The 17,760-nt window shown below is 43.3% G+C and overlaps 5 protein-coding genes across 5 annotated transcripts; 3 read left to right on the forward strand and 2 right to left on the reverse strand.

Annotated features, from left to right (window-relative positions):
• Positions 1 to 515: 515 nt before the first annotated feature.
• On the forward strand, positions 516 to 1,448 carry Bfra_007615 (putative 60s ribosomal protein l28 protein; the record flags this gene model as incomplete). Its single annotated transcript, XM_037337986.1, has 5 exons — positions 516 to 595; positions 798 to 892; positions 970 to 993; positions 1,080 to 1,195; positions 1,274 to 1,448. Exons 1-5 carry the CDS (start codon positions 553 to 555, stop codon positions 1,446 to 1,448), a joined length of 453 nt encoding a protein of 150 aa, XP_037190049.1. The 5' UTR covers positions 516 to 552.
• Positions 1,449 to 2,825: 1,377 nt separating this feature from the next.
• On the forward strand, positions 2,826 to 4,172 carry Bfra_007616 (putative malate dehydrogenase protein; the record flags this gene model as incomplete). Its single annotated transcript, XM_037337987.1, has 6 exons — positions 2,826 to 2,841; positions 2,898 to 2,929; positions 3,026 to 3,136; positions 3,226 to 3,776; positions 3,826 to 3,970; positions 4,029 to 4,172. The coding sequence occupies 6 exons, from the start codon at positions 2,826 to 2,828 to the stop codon at positions 4,170 to 4,172; spliced, it is 999 nt and encodes a 332-aa protein (XP_037190050.1).
• Positions 4,173 to 5,556: 1,384 nt separating this feature from the next.
• On the reverse strand, positions 5,557 to 9,741 carry Bfra_007617 (putative glucose-methanol-choline oxidoreductase protein; the record flags this gene model as incomplete). The annotated part of the gene is made up of 4 exons (XM_037337988.1): positions 5,557 to 6,013; positions 6,129 to 6,739; positions 6,814 to 7,292; positions 7,347 to 9,741. 4 exons carry the CDS (start codon positions 9,739 to 9,741, stop codon positions 5,557 to 5,559), a joined length of 3,942 nt encoding a protein of 1,313 aa, XP_037190051.1.
• A 4,231-nt stretch (positions 9,742 to 13,972) lies between these two features.
• On the reverse strand, positions 13,973 to 16,366 carry Bfra_007618 (putative sphingolipid c9-methyltransferase protein; the record flags this gene model as incomplete). Its single annotated transcript, XM_037337989.1, has 1 exon — positions 13,973 to 16,366. One exon carries the CDS (start codon positions 16,364 to 16,366, stop codon positions 13,973 to 13,975), a length of 2,394 nt encoding a protein of 797 aa, XP_037190052.1.
• A 395-nt stretch (positions 16,367 to 16,761) lies between these two features.
• On the forward strand, positions 16,762 to 17,578 carry Bfra_007619 (uncharacterized protein; the record flags this gene model as incomplete). The annotated part of the gene is made up of 2 exons (XM_037337990.1): positions 16,762 to 17,054; positions 17,143 to 17,578. 2 exons carry the CDS (start codon positions 16,762 to 16,764, stop codon positions 17,576 to 17,578), a joined length of 729 nt encoding a protein of 242 aa, XP_037190053.1.
• Between the last annotated feature and the right edge of the window lie 182 nt (positions 17,579 to 17,760).

Here is a 17,760-nt window from a genome sequence, read left to right on the forward strand (position 1 = left end):
AACAGTTGTAGAATCCTTGATCTCCAAGTCTCTTTTCAGCCAATCGTATTCGTGGTCGCAAAGGTGTTAGATGATGGGTGATAGAAGAAAGGAAATTAATCTAGGTAGAATAGGTAGTCATTAAGAGAAAGAAAGAAAAAAAATCTGGCGATAACCTCGCTTTTGGAAACAAGACGTCAGCTCATCAGTTGATGCCCGCCTTATCCGAATAATTCCATTGTATTAAATTTCTCTAACCGTCCAAACCTCACAGCCACCTTTCCGCATGCGATTGAATCTTGGCTCGAGCTTGGAAAAGTGACGAATGCCTTTCTGCATGCCTTATTTTTCGAGACTCGAAATGAGTCAGCCACAAGGCATCAAGAATCAAGAACAGGCCAAAAGACAGAAGACTAAAATAGGATAAGCGAGACGAAATCTGATTGGACGCACAAATTCAGTGATTCGTGAATTTTAACGATTTTGCGACAAGATCTTGAGACTTAGACATAATTTCGACTACCGCCAACGACCAAAAGAATTTCCTCAATTCTCACTCACCAACCCGTCAAGATGTCTCAATACGTTTCCGCTGATTTGATCTGGGAGGTTACCAGTACGTTTACCTGTTTTCATTGTTGGAATGCTGAGGGATGGAATTTGAGATTTGGGGTCGAAGGTTGAAGGGACTTGAGGGATGTCGAAAGGACTCAAGAGGGGGGACGTTGAATTGCAATTTCGATCATCGAGAGGATACGAATATGAAAGGAGAATCGAATAGAGGTGGACAGTTACTGATGGTTATGGAATTTATCTAGGATCCCAGAACGCTTTCTTGGTCAAGCGCTCAACTGGTGGTGGAAGCACCTTCTCCAGAGATCCCTTGAACTTGACCAACAAGCACTCCAGAAAGGTACGGAATCATCGGGAGGATTACAGCAATCTTTACCGCAGAATCTTCAACAAGAATAAAGGCTAATTGAATTGCAGTATGCTGGTTTCGTCAACGACAAGGTACGATACGAATATGATCCCCCAAGGACGAAGATGAATATATGAATAGGAATGGAATGAGTGGTACTAATTAAGTATATGAATAGGCCGTTGGTGTTGTCCCATCTGAGAAGGGTGTTACTTTGATCACCAAGAAGACCTCTGCCAGCCAAAAGCCAGCATCCAGCTTGAACAAGACCACCTACAGCAAGTCCGGCAGAAAGTACGTTTGATCCAATTACAGAACCTCGTCGAATCCAGGAATGAAGATTGATACTAATGAAACTTTTCCTAAAAATAGGACCTTCGCTGGTGTCGCAAAGACCGTCGCCCAAGGTGGATACAGATCTGACCTCCGTGCTGAAGCCGTCGCCCGTTCCTCCGCTATCCTCGAATCCCAAACCCCTAAGAAAGATGCCCCAGCACCAAAGCTTAGAGGATCCAAGGCCGCCAAGGCTGCTGAGAAGGAAGAGTAAAGGATACCAATTTGATATGGTTGGGGAATGGGGGAATTGATTATTGTTCAATTGGTTGGGTCTAGTCTGGTTCCTCAGGTACTCTTAATGAGTGGAGTGGTCTATTTTATGACATTTGAGACAGACATACAAACTAGTTTTCAATGAATCGGTTGCATCATGATGGCTTTTGGAAATCTGGATGGAATTTCAAGTGATGGTTGTGAAGTGATTGTGAGACTAGATGGTGGAGTTGATTGAATGTTTACCGGCGGAAGGAAGGCTCAAGCAATCGGCATCACAATCCACAACGGAAGAGTACTCATCCCATGCCAAAGCTCAAATTGCGATATACGGACATGTGAATGTGATGACCGGAACATTTCGTAGAGCTTTCTCCCCTCATGATGCACATGTCTTTTGGGAGAAGTTAAACGATAGATAGACGCGTCCGTAGATTTCCGAACCGAAGGGGCTTATGCCTCGGTCAGTAGACAATTAGATTACCCTTTCCCCAGACTTACCCAAGGTTACGTATTGATGGGTAGATTCCGGAGAAGATGGCTCTTTTATATAAACAATCAATGTTCCTTGATTTGAAATGGATACATCTTCACTGCCGGTACTTTACACGTGTTTACATTTATCACTTACCATCCATCCACTCAGCTCAGTTATCAAGCTACCAGTACCAAGCCACCAATACCAAGAAGTCCCAAGAAACGCACGACTGCCCAGGTGTAACAAGGTAAGACCCGAGTTCCCTATTGCGGTCCCAAAGTATCCAATCAGAAAGGGATATTGGAAGAATTGCCCCGCTATAGCAAGCACCCTTCTGCTTTTTTACCCCTCCAGCCAACCAAATCAGAACCAACCAAATCACCCATTTTGTTTGAGCTTCTGACCCTTTTTAAGCTCTCCACTTCACCGACTTGAGATTGGAGAATAAAGACTGACTTCTTCGCTGCTTTTCCTTTTCGAAGAGATAAATCGAAAGAACATCCAAAGACTGGATATTAATTGAAGTACCCGAGGTATGTATGGATTTCTATTGCAGTGAGAAGGAGGAAGGGTTGAGAAAGGATGAGTAAGCAAGGAAGTGAGGGATGAATTAATAGAGAAGAAGATTGGACGAGATGAGTGGATGAGTGGATGGATGGGTGAATGGATTTGACTTGTTGAGGGGTCCAATTTGTTGGATGGGCGATGCGGGGTATTGGTATGAGCTGATTGTTTGGCGCGAAGTACTAATAATTCTTGACTGGACAGAACTTACAACTCACACTCACACCCACATTCACACTCTCACTCTCACTCTCATCACATACCTCAACACCTCAATACCTCAATACAAAAACACACATACACACACCGCTACATACGTTAACATATCTCAAAATGGGTTTCAAAGCTGGTAGGTATCTCTATTATGCAAGATTGGGATGGCGAAAATACTGATTTGAGGCGTAGTCGTCGCTGGTGCTTCCGGAGGAATCGGACAGGTGAGTTTTGTTTACTTGATTTGGATCTTCTGGATGCAACACAGAAGAGGTGCATTTATGGAATGGATTGCTAATTTGTTATCGTGTTACTTATAGCCATTGTCTCTTCTCCTCAAGACTTCTCCTCTCATCACCGAGTTGGCACTTTACGATGTTGTTAACACTCCTGGTGTTGCCGCTGATCTCTCGCACATCTCGAGCCCAGCTGTACGTATACAATCCGAAGAAATGGGATGAGTCTAGAGGTGTTAGGAGGAAAGCAATATCACAGGAGCTAATCTGTGCTATCTACACAGAAAATCACCGGATACTTGCCAAAGGATGATGGTGCCAAGTTGGCATTCAAGAACGCCGATATTATCGTCATCCCAGCTGGAATTCCCCGTAAGCCAGGAATGACCCGTGATGATCTCTTCAACATCAATGCCGGTATTGTCAAGGGTCTTATTGAGATCATCGCCGACGTTGCTCCAAAAGCCTACATCCTTATCATCTCCAACCCAGTTAACTCTACTGTCCCAATTGCCGCCGAGGTTCTCAAGGCTAAGGGAGTCTTTGATGCTCAACGTCTTTTCGGTGTTACTACCCTTGATGTTGTTAGAGCTGAGACCTTCGTTGCTGAAATTGTCGGAAAAGCAAACCCACAAGAATTGACTATCCCAGTTATTGGTGGCCACTCTGGAGAGACCATTGTCCCACTTTTCAGCCAAGCCAGCCCCAGTGTTGAGATCCCAGCTGACAAATTGGATGCTCTGGTTAACAGAGTTCAATTTGGTGGTGATGAAGTTGTCAAGGCTAAGGATGGTGCTGGATCAGCTACTCTTTCTATGGCTTATGCTGGCTTCCGGTATGTTTAAAAATCTAAAACTAAGAAGATTTTATTGACCAGACAATAGTTTCGCCGAGAAGGTTCTCAAGGCCTTGAATGGTGAGAAGGGTATTGTCGAGCCAACTTTCGTCTACCTTCCAGGTGTTCCAGGAGGCGAGGCTATTGCCAAGGAAACTGGTCTCGATTTCTTCTCTGTTCCTGTTGAACTCGGCGTAAGTTTATTTTCACCTTGTATTGCAATCGAGATTAAACAAACTAACCATCATATAGACAAACGGTGCCGAAAAGGCTCAAAACCCTCTCTCCAAAATTAACGACGCCGAAAAGAAACTTTTGGCCGCCTGCGTCGATGGTCTTAAGGGTAACATTTCTAAGGGTGTTACCTTTGCTAATGCTCCTCCTCAACAAAAGTAGTTTCCCTATTTTGATCTCTTACCTCTCTTCTTCTTCTTCCTTCCTACTTTTCAGATACCTTCTTCTTTCTCTTTTCATATCCACGTCAGGCACTTGAAAAGAATAAAGTTGATTGCGATGGAAACCTAGCCTATAGCAGAAAAAATTCCCTTGTTCCTTGACTGATCGTTGGCGTCTTGCTTAGATAGATTGTGAGAAGTTCTTTCGATTTTTCGATGAGGGATTTGGAGGATTTTCTTTTCCTGACTTCACTTCATTTCTTATTCTTCTTCGGGAATGTTTCGAGAGTGGTAGTTATGGAAAGATGGAGGTGGGATTGAGAAGAGATATAAGGAGAGGTTGAAGGGTGGGAGGGAAGTAGAGGATGACATAAATGAAGTAATGAAATAATCAAAAATAGATATTGGATCCACGGGATGGGATTGGGAGAATATGGAATGAATTGAGTGGGTTCATGTCGGATCGGAGCCATAGAACCAATGAGTTCATGGAACAGGGAATGGAATAGGGTTGATCATGGAATTGATAGCAAGAAATGAAATGAAGTTGATTTTTAAAATCTGGAATTTGCCTATATATTGTATTGAAATGAAGCAGGTCAGAGTTTTGAGTAGTCTGGACTGTTTGAATTGCTGGAGTGAGTTTACAAGAAGCTCAAGAGGTTTCCTTTCTTTATCCCTATTCTTCCTCTTTTTATATCCTTCGTTCCGCTGCTCTTAGTTTCTGAATTTGGGGGTTTTTGCGTTGTGTTTGGTTGATTGAAGGTCAAATGTATAGACAGTAGTAGTCTAGTAGATGATAGATGGGAAGTGGTGGATTTCAATTTTTGAATTTTATATTCAAGAGCATGTGAGATTTTCCATCAAAAATTGAAAATTGAGAAGTTGAGAAGTTAGAAGGAGCACTGCCTAAGTATAGTTGAGAATTTTTTTATCTGTAGGGAGTAGATATCAAGATTCTATATATCCAACAGGAACCAAAAGTAAAGCTAAAACTAAATTCGCTGGGTTGTGCGTAGAATGGAAGATATCGTGGATGGTTTAGGAGAGAGAGGGTGAGAGAATAAAGGAAGAGAGGAAGAAAAAAGAAAGAAAAGAAGAATCCATCAAAACCATATCCAATGCAATCCAATCCAATCCAACCCAAACCGAGCCGATCCAATCTAAATCCCTGGAAACTTGAAAGAAAAAATCATCGCCTAAACTCCTCATCCTTTGTGCCACATATCAAATCCCGGAGCCAGTCCTAATCCCAATCCCAATCCCAATCCCGATTTCTAATACTACATACAGCATACGTTACTCTCGTTTGGGGCTCGTTTCCCCAATCCCTAATCTCAGCCCCTAATTCCTGATTTCCAACTTCCATTTTCCACTTCTCCACCCTAGATCCCCTTCTTCCCCTCCACACTTCCCTCAAACCTATACTCCCTTCCCCTACACACTCTATCCACGCGCTCCCTCACCTCGGGATACACATCCTTATATGCCTCCCTGCCCATCCAACAATCCAAATGTCCATACCCTCTAATCTCCGTGCGTTCATACATTTCAAACTCGGTCCCTCCACCGTTTTCATCCCTCAGAATTTCCAGCGTCTTTGTCGTGCTCTCTGGATTCAGGACTTTGTTGTCCGAGCCGGAGAAGAGGAAGAAAGGGATACCTTTGAGACGACGAATGTTTTTGGACGAGGTGAGCGGGTGAAAGAGCGGTGCGTTGCCGGTAACGTGCCCGATGGTGCCCATTTTCATGAGGAGATGGAGACACGTCATGTTGACGCCGGAGAAGAAACGGTTGATTTGACGATGGGTGGCTTCATTGAGGTTGTTGTGGTTCCAGAGACTAAAAGGTTATTTTGATTAGCGTTGTTTTCATCTCAATTTCCTCTTCAATTTCAATTCCATTCCAATATTATCGAAAAACAAAAGTAAGACTAAGGGACAGGGAAAATACATACCGACCGAAAATCAACGAACAGCGATGACACGAAACATTATTACAAATCTCACACCTCTTATCGGGATAGAATCTCAACAGCTGATTGACCGCTTGTTGGAAATATGAGTCTTCCTTCGTACTACTACAGCTGAACCAATTTCCCCCAAAGAATTTATACAACTTGTCAAAGGGAATGGGACCCGCGAGCGCCTTGGCCAAATTCAAAGTTGCCCAGATTGGATTCATAAAGACCTGCGAACAGGTGACTCCTAAGATCCAGTTCGCGGGAATAGTACCATCTAGGAGTCCGGACGAAAACGCCACAGAGCCCATACAATGAGCGATTGTATAAATAGGATCATGGCCATGTTCTTTGCGGATCCATTGGAGCGAGGCTTTGATATCGAGACGTGCGTCGAAAGTGGTCCAGTTATTTTCTGCGACCGCGAGTTGACAGATGCGATGGACGACAACGAAGCAGCGGTAGCCAGCTCGGGTGAAGTAATTGATGGCGTTTATCTCGATTGTTGGGAGCGCGAAGATCTGATGATCGACTGAGGCGCCGGGGATGAAGACGAGATTTTTGGTTTCGATGTTGGGGTTTTGGGGCTCCCAGACGTGAAGAAGGGTCTTCACGTTGTCGGAGGCGACGATTTGAAAGGTTTTATCAGGGGGGTGGGGTTTATGTAGCCGGTGTAGGCGACGGTTGGGTATTGAAGATATGTAAATGGAGCGAAGAAGAGGTTGGCTGATTGTTTCGCGAAGAAAGTCATAAAGCTTGTGGTAGATTGAAGTCTAGACCAAAAGTTACGACCAAAAGCCTGGAGTGTGAAAATTTGCGATAGGAAATCTTTGGGTCGGATATGCATCATTCCTCTTCCTAGTACAGTTTTGTTGGCGTCTTTCTCAGTGATGGTGACGTATAATGTTGATGCGGCGGTCCAGAATTTCAATGGCCCAAGAGCAACTGATGAATCAACAATTTTAAAACCATGGAAGTGTAATTGCTTTCCATCAGTAGAGGTCATATCGAAATCATATGTTAGATTTCGAGTACCAGGAGCTTGATGGTCGACATTGAAGAGTTGGAAGTCTCCACGTTGAACCATAAAAGGACTACCGGGTAATGAAGCACAAACAAATGTGCCAGTTAGCATAGCCGAATGATCCGCTCGATGAACAACTATTGAAGAAATGTTAGTAATTGTATGATATTATGCTAAGGGGAAATACATACTTCTACGTGTATCAAAAGTTTTGACACTCAAAAAGAACCTTGAAGCCTCGCAAAGCCCCCTAGCAGTCTTGGCAGCAATTTCGTAGTCCTCTGGATGGTCACCCTTCAAATTCTCTCCAATGTGAACAAATCCCTCCATCACCTCAGTGAAACCAAAACCGCTCGTTTGGGAATCTTCAGATTCATCAATCATCTTAGTAGCCACTTCAACTTCAAAGTTCTGTGTGCTATAACTTTGCAATTGCATGGGAGCAAACTTCGGTTCGCCGAACAAATCTAATACTCCATTGCTGGTATCATAATCAATACTAAGATTGAGATTCTTCGCGGCATGAGCAACTGAGCGTTCAGCCAGCGCTGTAATTGTTGCGAATGGATTGACGCCTAGTGCGCAGGGAATAACAGCAGCATCGGAAACTATGAGACCAGGATATGTCTCACTACCACTACCAGTGAGAAGTTCTCCAAAATGATTAGTAACTCCGTATTGTGCGGTGTTATCCGAACTCATGCAAGCACCTCCGATAGGATGAACGGTAATCTCTTGCTGGCCTAGTGCTGAATAGAAGGGATTATTGACGAATGTTCCACCGACAGCTTCTGTGGCTTCTTTGAGGACGTTGTTGATTTTCCTAACATGATCACTTCGACCCACACCAAGAAACTCAAGACACGGTTTATCATCTTTGAGAGTAAGGATGGCTTGATTGGTATCGTGGCTCATAACAAGATATGTTTGTGTCCTCTCAATACTACCCTTTTTGTAGTATAAACCCAAAAAACGACTCCCTGCAGATGACAATGTGTGCCTCAATCTCTCAAGAGTTGTCAAATCCGCTGGTGCTTCAGAACCTGGAAGCTTCTCAAGCATGAATTGAAATAGTGGAGCAAGTGCTTTTGGAATCGCACCCTCTTCAATAACGTATCCATCCAAAACATTTGCATGGCCCTCTCGATTGTCGATGATGCCTGTGATAGTAGGACCAACAGGATTATCTACCGCGGGGGATGCACGTCCAATTGAGTTAACGTTCTCATCAGTGTTATAGCCAAAAGCTAACATGTCTCCATTGCCACTCATGGATTTGCCTACTCTGTCGCTCATGCTCATTCCTAAGGTCCTACTTCGGAGAAGAATTTCTGTTGAGCCAATCGATCCGGCTCCAAGGAAGACACACTTCTTTGCGTGTACCCACAGGAGATCTTCGTAAATATTGGTCTTGAAAGATCCACGATTGCTTCCATGCCATGCAAAGCATACGAGATAACCTTCTTGTTTAGGATCTGGATGTTTTTTAACATATCTTACTTCGCATTCACAGAACATTTCTGCTCCCCAATTCCATGCATCTGAGAGATAGTTGACCAAAGTACTACTTTTGCTTCCATCATTAACACCAGTGCAATCCATACCCGTCAAAGCAGATGGATACATCTCAACTCCAGTACTATTTGGTCCTCCAAGAAATCGAGTAGTTTGTGGTGGGCGATAAAACTTCTCATGCATACCGAGAATTTTAGCCTGCTTCTCCAGCAATGTCAACTTGGGAAGTGCAGGCCAGTCTTCTGGATAACTTTGAGGTTGTAGAACAGATGCAGCTCGATCATAGTATTCTTTTAGAGCCTTTTCCTCTCGCAATTCCTTTGGCCAACAATCCATCGCCAGAGTGTCTTTGTCGGCTTCGAGAAATATATTGGCGTTCAAAAGACTTGTTCCACCCAAACCATTGGCTACGAAGGCATTTTGACCTTTTCCAAATATGAGATGATAAAGGCCTGTAGGATCTCCCTCTTCCACCATCATACCCGGTAAAATTCCCGGAGCAAAATTTCCTGATACATGAAGTTCCTCCATCGCGTGCTTGGTGCCACTGGGATACTCTCCTGGCCATTTTTCCTTCCCCCTTTCCAAGAGACATACTGATTGTCCAGCTCTTGCCATACGACTAGCAGCAACTGATCCACCGTAACCTGATCCAATCACCACTACATCATAAGCATTCCTCAGAAGCTCTACAGGTTTCGATATCCGAGGAAAGTTTCTGCTGTCAGGATCATCGGTATATGTCCGGATCTTAGAATTTTGTCTCGGTTGACCCCCTGATGCTGTAGTACGAGCACCAAAAGATTCAATTCGATGTGATTTGTCAAGATGTGGATGTTCCTCATCACTTGAACAATGTCCATTTGATTGTGTGTGACCATTGATATTTTTAAGGTCATCAAGAGATTCGCCTAGTCCACTATCCCCATGATAATGTCCATTCTGACCGTCAGTTGAAGTAGTGCCATTAACACCATTTGGTTTAAGTCCTTTCCCATTGGCGTTAATCCCATTGCGCCGCGGTTTACCGTTTGGCATATTGGGAAACTCTAAAGGTTCAGATGTCGCCATGATGAGATTTGTACCAGTCTCGGTACACCAGTGGAAATCTGTTACACTCAATTGAAGTATTGATAGATCAATAGTGATACCAAATTTGAAGATCTGAATGTTGGTACACTTGCGCAGCAGGGGTCTTTGATGATCGACTGAAATCTTCAACGGATAACGCTAACTTTGAAGATATATATATATGAGTAAACTTAGCAAAGAGAAATTAAAAAGTAATTTTTTGAAACAAGAGAAAACAGCAGTCTTTGTGAAGTGAGTAGTATTTAAGAAAAGGATATAAGCAATATGGAGAAACGGCTTCGTTAATACGTTAGGGGTTTCCAAGGCTGAGTAACATCAAGCTGAAAGGAATGTGGAATTGAGATATGATTCCAGCCACCAGGTCCCATGTCTCGTCTGAGCCGAATATTGTACCTCTTTTTCCCCGGGCGTACATGACGACAAGCATTCATCAGGCTACTACTGAAGAAGTACTCGGAAATTGACCAATGGAAATGTAAGATCCAAAAATGTACTGTGAATCTTTTCATACTTCAGTCAATTTAATGACCCGATACCAAGAAATATAGACTAGACAGACCAGACCTATTTTAGTTAATGGGCTGAAGTGTGGGGGCCGGTCACTCCATTTGATTGATGATTAAATTGTTTATATGTAAAATCATTTTTCAATCAGCCGCGGATGTAAGCATCGAAAAAATCAAATCGGTAAGACGACCTGCTTTGTGGTTATTGGGGTTGTGAGATTGGTTGATGAAGGAGAAGTAGTGTGTGAGACGATCAGCCCTCAATTCTGCCGTTCCTTTCGAAGGTGCTATGACAGCAATTGGGGAAACATATTCGAGGATCCTTACAAAATCGCTCTCTCCTCTATTTCCTTATTTTCTTCATCTGCTTTCCCATAATAGACAAGATGGATAAAAAGGTACCAATAATTGGCGATAGCATCCCACCATCATATCCCGGGAAGAACGATGTGGCTTACAGCATGCAGCTAACGATGTGATAGCCCTCACTGTCACCACATTAGGAACTTTGGCTTCTTTTTGATATGGTTTAGCTGTGCAATCGGAGTGATTGAACGCCGCTGGTGCACATCAATCGCGGCACATTTTCATCCCATGTACCAAGGTCTCTTGAGCGATATACGAGATATGACGACTAGAAACATTTGTGAAGGAAATCTGATCCGGATTGATATCGATGCCTAGGAATCATCTTGTCAACCACCTACTCTGTACTGTTAACCGTTCTGTGTCCGAATAAGTCACAATGGTACCTTTTAGTCATGAAAGTGGAGAGTCAGCTTACGTGAATTTGAGCTTGCTCTGCCTGCCTCAATATATGAGTCTCATCTCATACTCTGTAGAAGTGTTAGAGAAAAGGCCCATGCTTGCAGTTAGATAACGGAAGGTTAAACCCGTTTTTAATAATGTCTCCGTTTGGTGGTGGAACATAGCCCTACCCGCCCAGAGGATTCCCGATAAAAATATTCTTTCTATACAGTCAGCGCCCAGATATGAATGTCGGTAAGATTGGCACGTTTATTCTTGTCCCTCCATTGCTCGCAGTGGTTCGTGTTCTGATGAATGAGGAGTGAGGCAGCAACAAGGTCCTGCAAGGGTCAATCTATTTTCGTAAGCAAAATCATGTGATTTGGATTTGGTCAAGATATAGTACTCCGGTGAGATGGCTCGACCTCCTTTCCGGGACTATACCGCTTTTGTATTTTCAGCACCGAGATTGTTTCCTTCCTGACCCCAGCCATGTCCCTTGAACAGTCCAAGATATCTATCTCTGTGCCTCTTGTCTCTGTGTCTCGATCTGGCATCTTCCACGCCCTATTTCCGGGTAAGAACTAAGGGAAGCTTATAAGCCAAGAAACGTGGTTGACTGGTGGGGAATCCTTCGATCGTAGCGTTGCGTAGAACCTGAAGCGGCTCAATGTGGATACGAGTACCTAGCATCTGAGGTGCTGTATGTCAATGTGGGTCACAGAATGACTTGCTCGTCTCGAGCGCGTTTCTCGTCCTGTCTGTCTGTCTGTCTGTCTGCGTCTGCGCCTCCTCCATCTTTGACCACCTTTCATTGTCGAGTCCGAGTACAGTTCATATGCCCTACCACCCCACTTACATCATGACATGTGTGTGTGCCTGTCAGAGTGAGGCTTAGGCTTATGACTGTTTTTTATTTCTCCTACCGCATAGCGCCATACTTGCAAAGCCTTCACCATCTAATCGCTCACCATAATGGGATATGCTTCAAGTGAGCTTTTTCTGCGGCACAGACTAGGCTAATGATATCAGTGAATGCAAGGCAGAAAGTCGATTCTTGATCTTCAAGCTTTTGTCGTCATTGACTTGATGAGTTACTGTTAGTGCCGCAAACCCGGTGGAAAACAAGGTAAACAACATGTATAGCGTAAAATAAAATAGCACCCGTTTCTTGCGATATTATTTACTCGTAGTTTGGAGAATATTTCATCCATATGAAGCATAGGAAAGAAGTTACTTTCTTCCTTTCTCCGGATTGGCAAATGCCACTAATGTATTGGCTTACATACGGGAACAATCCAAATATTACCAACAACAAGCTTACTGTAATCTTCGCCAAAACCAGTGACGAGCCGAGCCATCGGTATTAAATATTACTTGTTGGTATGACTGTTATTCTTATTGCAACCACACATTGGCGTCTCGGGTAAGCAGATATGGAAACCTCATGCAAGATGTATCCTTCACTATCAAGACTCAACACTTGATGATTGTCTTCTTCTGATGTCTGCAATCCAAACATCCAATTCATCTGCAAGGCGTATCTTCGAAAATGCCCTCTCCATACGTATATTATACGACCATTAGTATAGATGATTTGTATCTCTGGAATCCTTGATGGCGGCGCTCTTTCTCAGTTCCCATGTCATTACGGGTACGAAATTGGAGAAATTGGGTATATAAACAGTTTGTGTCATCCTTTTAAAAGGTTAGATACCTAGTAAAAAGACTATGATCAATCGATACAGGTACTGATACAATATAGCTCTGCTATCATTTATGATACATTATGGCCATGGAAGTAGATTTCCAGGAGTTTTGTTGAATTTTCGAGGGAGCATTTCACGAAGGCTTTAGAAGATAGTATAGTGTTACGATACACTAATAGTAAAAATCGTGTAGAATTGAAGAAAGAGAAGATTCCAAACAACAAGAAATCATACAATCCTATGCCCAAAGATTCAATAAATCGCAATCATCACGGACACATCCTCCGAGTTATTTCACGTCCTGCGATTGCCTTACAGCCTGTATCTCAACAAGTTCAAATAACTGTCTATATTCACATCTCACCTCTTCAAATGATAGTAGGAAGAAGAGCCTGGAAGGTTCGGAAGTATTCATGAGCGAGTGAAGTATTGTAATATAGTAGATGGAGAGTGTAAAAGCGCAAGGTTATTTGAATAGTCCTTCGAAATCTCACTCCGAGCAATCTATATCTTCCTGTTTTAAACTATATTCACAACGCTCTTGATTCAAAGCATGAGTAGACACGAATGAAACGCTGGAAAAAGAAAGACCCGATATCCATCCATCCATCTCATCTCATCTCGTATATCCAATCGAACACCCAATCGCCCCGAATTCTTCTCCTATTACCCCCCCCCCCCCCCCCCCCCACTCATCACACTCGAATAATCCCCTCAAACCTAGACCTCCTACCTATACCAAATTCCTGCAATACACACCCAGTCTCAGTAGACAGAATATAATATAGCATCCCCCCTAGCCCCCCACCAAGCCATGAATCCGCCAACAAACCAAAGCAGTTCTTGCACTCAGGTCGTAATCGATATGACTGAAAAAATGCAAGTTGAAGCTTTAAATAATCGTAGATCATGTAATGGGTATGGGGAGGTCAGCGCTCAGAGCTGTGGAAATCATCAAATCGCAATTTCGTTATTGGTGGAGCTGCACTAGCAGCGACAATATCGGGCAATCGCAATACAAAAGGATGACAATCGAGCAAATGTAGATCTTAAAAACTAAACAGCAGCAGAAAAGGCAAGACACGTCTAAGTAGCTACATTCTCCACAATACTCAAGTTATTCTCATATACAAATCAGCTCTTACAAGCCCAGCGCCTCAGGTTTTTGAACTCACAAGGTTAAATACTCAGAAGTAAACTATTCATAGCATTCATTACAAGTCTCTCCTTCATCCATCCATCTATAATCTACGCTAAAAGTCCAAACAAAAGACTGCACCTCTTCCAATACTCTGCCGCGCCATTAACCACACGTTTCTTTTCTCTCCCTTCAAGATCTAGCTTTGTCTCCACCTCATCTGCTAAGTTCTTAAGTTTGTTCTCCTCGCCATCCGATTGTGATGCTAAAGCTTGCTGCAAGACAAAGATATCAAATAGTGATTGCTTTAGTAAGTCCTTCACTTTTTCCTCATCTACTTCTACAACAGGGGCAGGAGCAGGAGCAGGAGCAGGAGCATCCCCTTCTTTTTCCTCGGTATCTGTTTCAGGAACTTCGGTTGTAGAATCAGTCGTTCCACTACTAGCCTCTTCCTCTTTCTCTTCTAGAACCATACTCCATTGGTCTCCAACTTGTGAGTCCAAGTGCGCCTTCAACACTTTGACAGCAACAGGACTCCATAGATCGGCCCCAGCATCAGCCATAGCAGTTGACAATCCTCTCAGAAATTTGAACGTAGTTGGGGAGGGCTGAACAGGAAGTTCCGGTGTACCTTCCCATAATGCCCTACCTGCAACCTTCTTTTTTTTGAGAGATTTTGCAAGAGCTAAGACGGGATTTTCTGAGACCATGCCTGCGAGATTTTCGTGCAGTGATGGGACAAGTGTGAGTCCGAACTTTTGTAGTGCAGGAATACTAGGTAACTCTGCTCTGATATCTCGTAGAATGCGGAGGATGTATACCGATATTTTTCCGATGGATTCGTTATCTTTATGCTGGTCCACGAGTGATGTGATCTTTGTGTGTAATTCCTGAAACGATTTTTCTAAGCTCGAGTTGAGATGATCTTGTAGCATTTGTGGATCTTCCTTGCTAAGAAGGTTTTGTCGTGATTCGAGACTTTCATCATCTTCCATATCTTCCAAATCATCATCCCATCTTTGTTTCTTCAGTTGATCAATATAAGTACCAATTTCCTCAATAAGATGCCTCCAAGTGTGAAAGCTGTTAACGATCCTCGAAACAGCATCGTTACGTCCAAACGTGCGAGCAAGTATGTCTTGTTTGAAAATATTACCACCATTGCTGAGTTCGGTTGCCATCATATCTTCATCCCAAAGACTTGGATGTAGATCAGTGATTCCTTCTTGCCATGTTGCCAATGTAGACTCTATCTCTGTCCCCACTAGATGAAGTTTGCCAACCCTACTTTCCAATAACTCTACGAGTCGTTTGTTTATAACGTCTCGCAAGCCATTTAGAAGTATAGAGGGATCGAATCCTTTTGCTTTGCCTCCATCCCTAATCCACACCTCCAAAATCTTTGTTCGTAGTTCAACAACCACTTTGAAGTCTGAGCCCCCTTGAAGAGTCTTTGAAAAGCCTTCCAATAACACTTCTGACGCTTTCTTCGCCCAACCTTTTAGTGTTTCAACCGCCAGTGAACCTTCCAAATCATCATGCCGAACGTAAGGTGTGAAGTAAAGAATCTCATCGCCAAACCACCGCTCACACACATCTAACCTCAATCCCTCCAATTCTCGAATACTATCGTCTTTCAGTAAAGGTTTCGTCTTCAGCGCAGCCAGCGCTTCGCTCAGCCTCCTTGGCACCAAAGCTTGTACATCTAGTAGAGTTCTCGTATATATTTCTAAAGCTCGTAGAACACCCGATGTTTGTTTGTTCGACTCCTCTTCGTCGTCGAACGCTAAAGCCATTGCCTCACCACGAACATTTAAGAAATGTCGCAAGACGTCTTTCGCGCCAGAGCTAGTAGCTAGACTGTATGCACAAAGTGCCTGTACCAAATCGTCTCTATCTTCAGCATCTCTAATGGAAACCAATGTCTTCTCAACTGCACGTAGCAATCGTTTCGTCAAAACCGACCTCTTCTTCTTCGCTTCCTCGACAAATTGCTTATCTCCCGTATTTTCCAAACTTTTCGCCAACAACCGACTCAAAACTAAGACTCTCGCAGCAACAACTAAGCCCTTCCCTCTCCCACCATCCCCATCCATTCGCGCTGGTCTCCTCAAGAGCTTCCCAACAACAATCCCACACATACCCAATACCTTCATCTTAGCCACAGCCCGCATTTCCTCGCCCTTCTTCCCATTCTTCGTTTCTCCCTGTAACTTTCCCAATCCGCCAACCATTCCAACCAACACATTTCTCCCACATCCTTCTCCTACTTTGCCTAACTTTTCCTCTACTCCGCTAATATCCTGTCGCATCTGTAAGATTTGCTCGGCGGTTCCAAGTAATTGTCTATAACTCCCTCCGACCAGTGTCCGCAGGCGTGCATTTTTCTCGTCAAGCTCCGTAGTAAGATCGCGGTGGAATTGGCGAATCTGTGGAAGCGGATATTTGAATGCTTCTGAGGAGGTCAAGCATGTTGTAGTGGAGAGGGGAATAGTAGCTGCCATTTTGGCGTTGGACAATGTTTGTAGCTCGTATTATATGTAGTTGTTCATGAATTGTGAATTAATTTCTATTGGGAATTCACGTAATTGACAGTCTTTTTCGTATCATTATTCGAGGTTCTAGACTTCGCAAATCGTATGTGTCAAGGCTGTCGATGGAGCTCTGGTGTGCATACTTGTTCTCGACGTATAGTCCGTGCATCAGCCTTCCTGCAAGGCTGACAAGATTAAAGCCTTACCTTCTCACATCTTTTTCTTCTGTCATCATGAATTTCTAAACTCCAAACCGCACACTACGATGATGCTTCCACGCAAGTTGAGTCTCCTTAAATAAGAAACATCTCAAAGCCAAGAAGACAAACCATTGAGCCATCGTCCCTCTTAAATTCACTGCGAAAATGAACACATTAACCCCAAACCCACACCATGCATCCCTTCTCTCACTCACTCACCTCCTTCACCTCACACACCACCGCAATAAAAACCAACACCGTCTCTCAAAATGGTACATATCCTTCGGAATCCTCCGTCGCCAAGTATCTCGTCTCCTATCCATCATCCCAGAACATGTGATGGAATCATCACGTGGAAAAGTGAAAGGGAAAGCTCGGGAACGAAAAGAGAAGGAAGAGAGAGAATTACAGAGTTTGGTTAAGTTTATTCAAGAGGATGTGGTACCAGGATGTTATCTGTGAGTTCTTTTTCTTCGTGGTTGGATTGGAGAAGTAAAAATTGTAAAGGATTCTTGTGGGAAGATGTCTAATGAATGTGAGGAATAGCGCATTCAGTCAATTAGTAGCCAATAACCAATATGCTACTTTAGGATTGATGTTAATGGGATGTTTGGCCCGATTATATAAAGTTCTCGGTGCGTTGAGAGTTTCAACTGCAGAGGAAATTGCAGAACAAGCAGAAGTTGTGAAAGAGACGCCGCAATTGAATGAGGCCGAGATTGGAGAGGATATGGGCGAGAAGATTGTGAGAGATGTTCCAGATTTAGATGTGGAAGATAGTCAAAAAGTGGAGAGAACAGAGGAAGACGACACTGATGTTAAGAAAGCGAAACCAAAGAAGAGGAAACAGGATGGTGAAGTAGTGGTGCCGAAGACTTCTAAGTTAGCATCATCAGATTCGATACCGGCGAAACCACCTAAGAAGAAGAGAAAAAAGAAGGGCGGAGATGCTATCGAAGATTTGTTTGCTGGTTTGATTTAATCCTAGGAATAATTGTTGAATTTGATACCCCTATCGAGCAATTATACAAGCGAGTCAATTTTGATTCACGGTGGGAATTATGAAAATCTTATGAGATCCAAGTCGTAATGTCATAACTGATATCAAGTATCATAAAAGCTCTAAACACTTCAAGCTCTACTACCGATTTATTGGGTTTTGAC

The sequence above is a fragment of the Botrytis fragariae genome (assembly GCF_013461495.1).
Source record: "Botrytis fragariae strain BVB16 chromosome Unknown tig00000112, whole genome shotgun sequence".
NCBI lineage: Eukaryota > Fungi > Ascomycota > Leotiomycetes > Helotiales > Sclerotiniaceae > Botrytis > Botrytis fragariae.